Source organism: Penaeus vannamei, chromosome 41 (assembly GCF_042767895.1).
Source record: "Penaeus vannamei isolate JL-2024 chromosome 41, ASM4276789v1, whole genome shotgun sequence".
NCBI classification, from domain to species: Eukaryota; Metazoa; Arthropoda; class Malacostraca; order Decapoda; family Penaeidae; genus Penaeus; species Penaeus vannamei.
This window is the reverse complement of record NC_091589.1, coordinates 25,234,736-25,237,235: the sequence shown is the minus strand read 5'-3', so window position 1 is coordinate 25,237,235 and position 2,500 is coordinate 25,234,736. Positions and strand designations below refer to the sequence as shown.

The 2,500-nt window shown below is 38.3% G+C and overlaps 1 protein-coding gene across 1 annotated transcript in view; it reads right to left on the bottom strand.

The window, feature by feature from the left end:
• Positions 1 to 2,500, bottom strand: part of LOC113811164 (potassium channel subfamily K member 13) — a 98,090-nt gene that overhangs the window by 17,241 nt on the left and 78,349 nt on the right. The window contains exon 4 of the mRNA XM_070118132.1: positions 1,129 to 1,363. Within this exon, the coding sequence (XP_069974233.1) occupies positions 1,129 to 1,363 (235 nt within the window). The remainder of the gene's footprint in view (positions 1 to 1,128; positions 1,364 to 2,500) is intronic.

Below are 2,500 nucleotides of genomic sequence, written 5' to 3'. Positions count from 1 at the left end.
ATGCATTTGTTTATTCATTTCTGTAAGCGAAAGACATTTTAAAGATAAATTTCCGAAATCGTCAAGGCTATAACTGTATTTCTTATTATTCTTATAACTGTATTTCTTATTAGTTTACTACGGTCATGGCATACATAACAAAAATGAATGAATTAATAGATAAGATCTTTTCAATCATTTCCATGGGATGTTTCTCGTAAAAATAATAATTAATAAAACTAAGTTTTTTTTTTTTTTTTTTTTTTTTTTACATGATCGTTGATAAACCACGTGATCGCATTTTTATTATGGTCGATTATATATATGAAAAATAAATAGAGTATTGTGTCCTAAACATCATCTTTCCATTATTATTTTCGTCCTGAAAAAAATATCCATTCTGCGTTTAAACCTCTACTTATGGCCGCAAAATTTATGCATGATTTTCTCGACCCCAATTTCAGCTTCTGGAAACTTCTATGGAGGGAAAAATGAGAGAAAAAAAAAGTCACTCTCGCTTTGGCACTCATTTTATGCCCTAATTCTCTTCCTCGTTTTCCTTCCATAAGGCTGCATAATCTTTATTTTTTTGTATCTTTTTTCCCTGTCCGACATGGACTTGTAAACAAAGAAAACGGTGATTGGGCGAAAGACACGAGAGAAAATTTGAGGGTAAACTACGCTAGAGTTATATCGTTTATTTTATTTTATTATTATTATCATTTTTTCTCGTTGTTTTTAGGCATGGTGATGGCAAAGGAAAAGCTATTGTGCACCGTTGTATGTATAAACTTTTATGATCTTAAATTGCATATAATGACATTTGATACGATAATTCTCCTTCATTTTCCCTCTCCCTTCCTTTTTTGTCCCTTCCTCCTCCCTCCTATACTCTCCTTCCCTCCCTCCTACTCCCTTCCCTCCCTCCCTCCTATACTCCTTCCCCTTCCACTCCCTCGCTCTCACCCTCCCTCCCTCTTTCCTACCCTCACTCTCCTCCTCCCTTCCTCCCACCCCCTTCCCTCTTTCCTACCCCCACTCTCCTTCTCCTCCCTCCCTTCCCCACCCTCTCTCCCTCCTACCCTCCCTTCCCCACCCTCCCTCCAACCCCCTTCCCCCTCCCTTCCCTCCCCTCCACCCCCTCCTTACCTCCATGAACATCACCGCCCCCAGGAAGGCGACGATCACGCTGGCGATGGTGAGGTAAAACATGACCCAGTACACCGACGGCTTCCACGCGTCCAGGCTCGAGTCCTCCATGGAGTCCTGGGAGCCGCGGCGTCCCACTTGGCTGTTCTCTGTCGTGCCGTCGGAACCCGCTGCTGCCGCCGCCGCCGCCGCTGCCGCCGCCGCACGCTGCCGCTGTTTCCTCTCGTGGCGGGCTCTGGTGGATGGAGTGAGTGGGCGTGGTAAGTGGGTGGGGTGAGTGGGTGGGGTGAGTGGGCGGGGTAAGTGGGTAGAAGTGCGTCGTGAATGGGTAGGTGGGGTGAGTGGGCGGGGTAAGTGGGCGGGGTGAGTGGGCGGCGTGAGTGCGTGGAAGGGCGGCGTGAGTGGGTAGGTGGGGTGGGCGGGGTGAGTGAGGGAGGAAGGGTGGGTTTGGGGAAGAGGAGAGAGTGAGAAAAAGTGAGAAATTAGGAAAAAGTGAAGATAAATACGCTAGTTTGAAACATTGTCTTAATCATCGATATAATCATTATTTTATATTGGTAATAATGATGATGATGATGATGATAATAACAGTAACAACAAGGATGATGATGGCTATAATAATGATAATAAAGATAGTGATAAAACTAATATAAGTAATGATGATAATGATAATAATATTAGAATAATGATAACAACAACAATAAGAATAATGATAATAGTGATGATAATCATAAAAATAAAATCGATGATACTGATTGTAATAATGATAATGATAATAAAAATGATAATGATTATGATAATAGATAAAATGGATAATGATAAAAAATTATGATAATGAAAATAATAACGATGGTAATATTGATGATATTAATGATGATATTCATCATTATTACTATTCCAATAATATATCAATGATAATAATAATAATAATAATGACAACAATAATGATAATGATAATAATGATAATTACTATATAGATAATACCAATAATGACAATGATATCAATAATGAAAATCATTACAAGGACGATAATTATAGAAAAGAATAATGATAATATTTATAATAACAAAAAAAATGATAAAGGCAATAATAATCATCATAACAACAAGGACAATAAAGATGATAAACCAAGATGAAAATAAAACAATATTAATATGGATAATGACATTAATTATAGTGATACCGTTTATGAGTATGACAGTGATGATGATAATGATGATAACGGTGAATATGAAAATTAAAGAAAGAAAGAGCAACACACAAAGATAATGAGAAAATATGAAAAAAAAAGAGAGCAAAAGAAAAGAAGAGCGAAGAGAGAGAGAGAGAGAGAGAGAGAGAGAGAGAGAGAGAGAGAGAGAGCAAAAGAGAG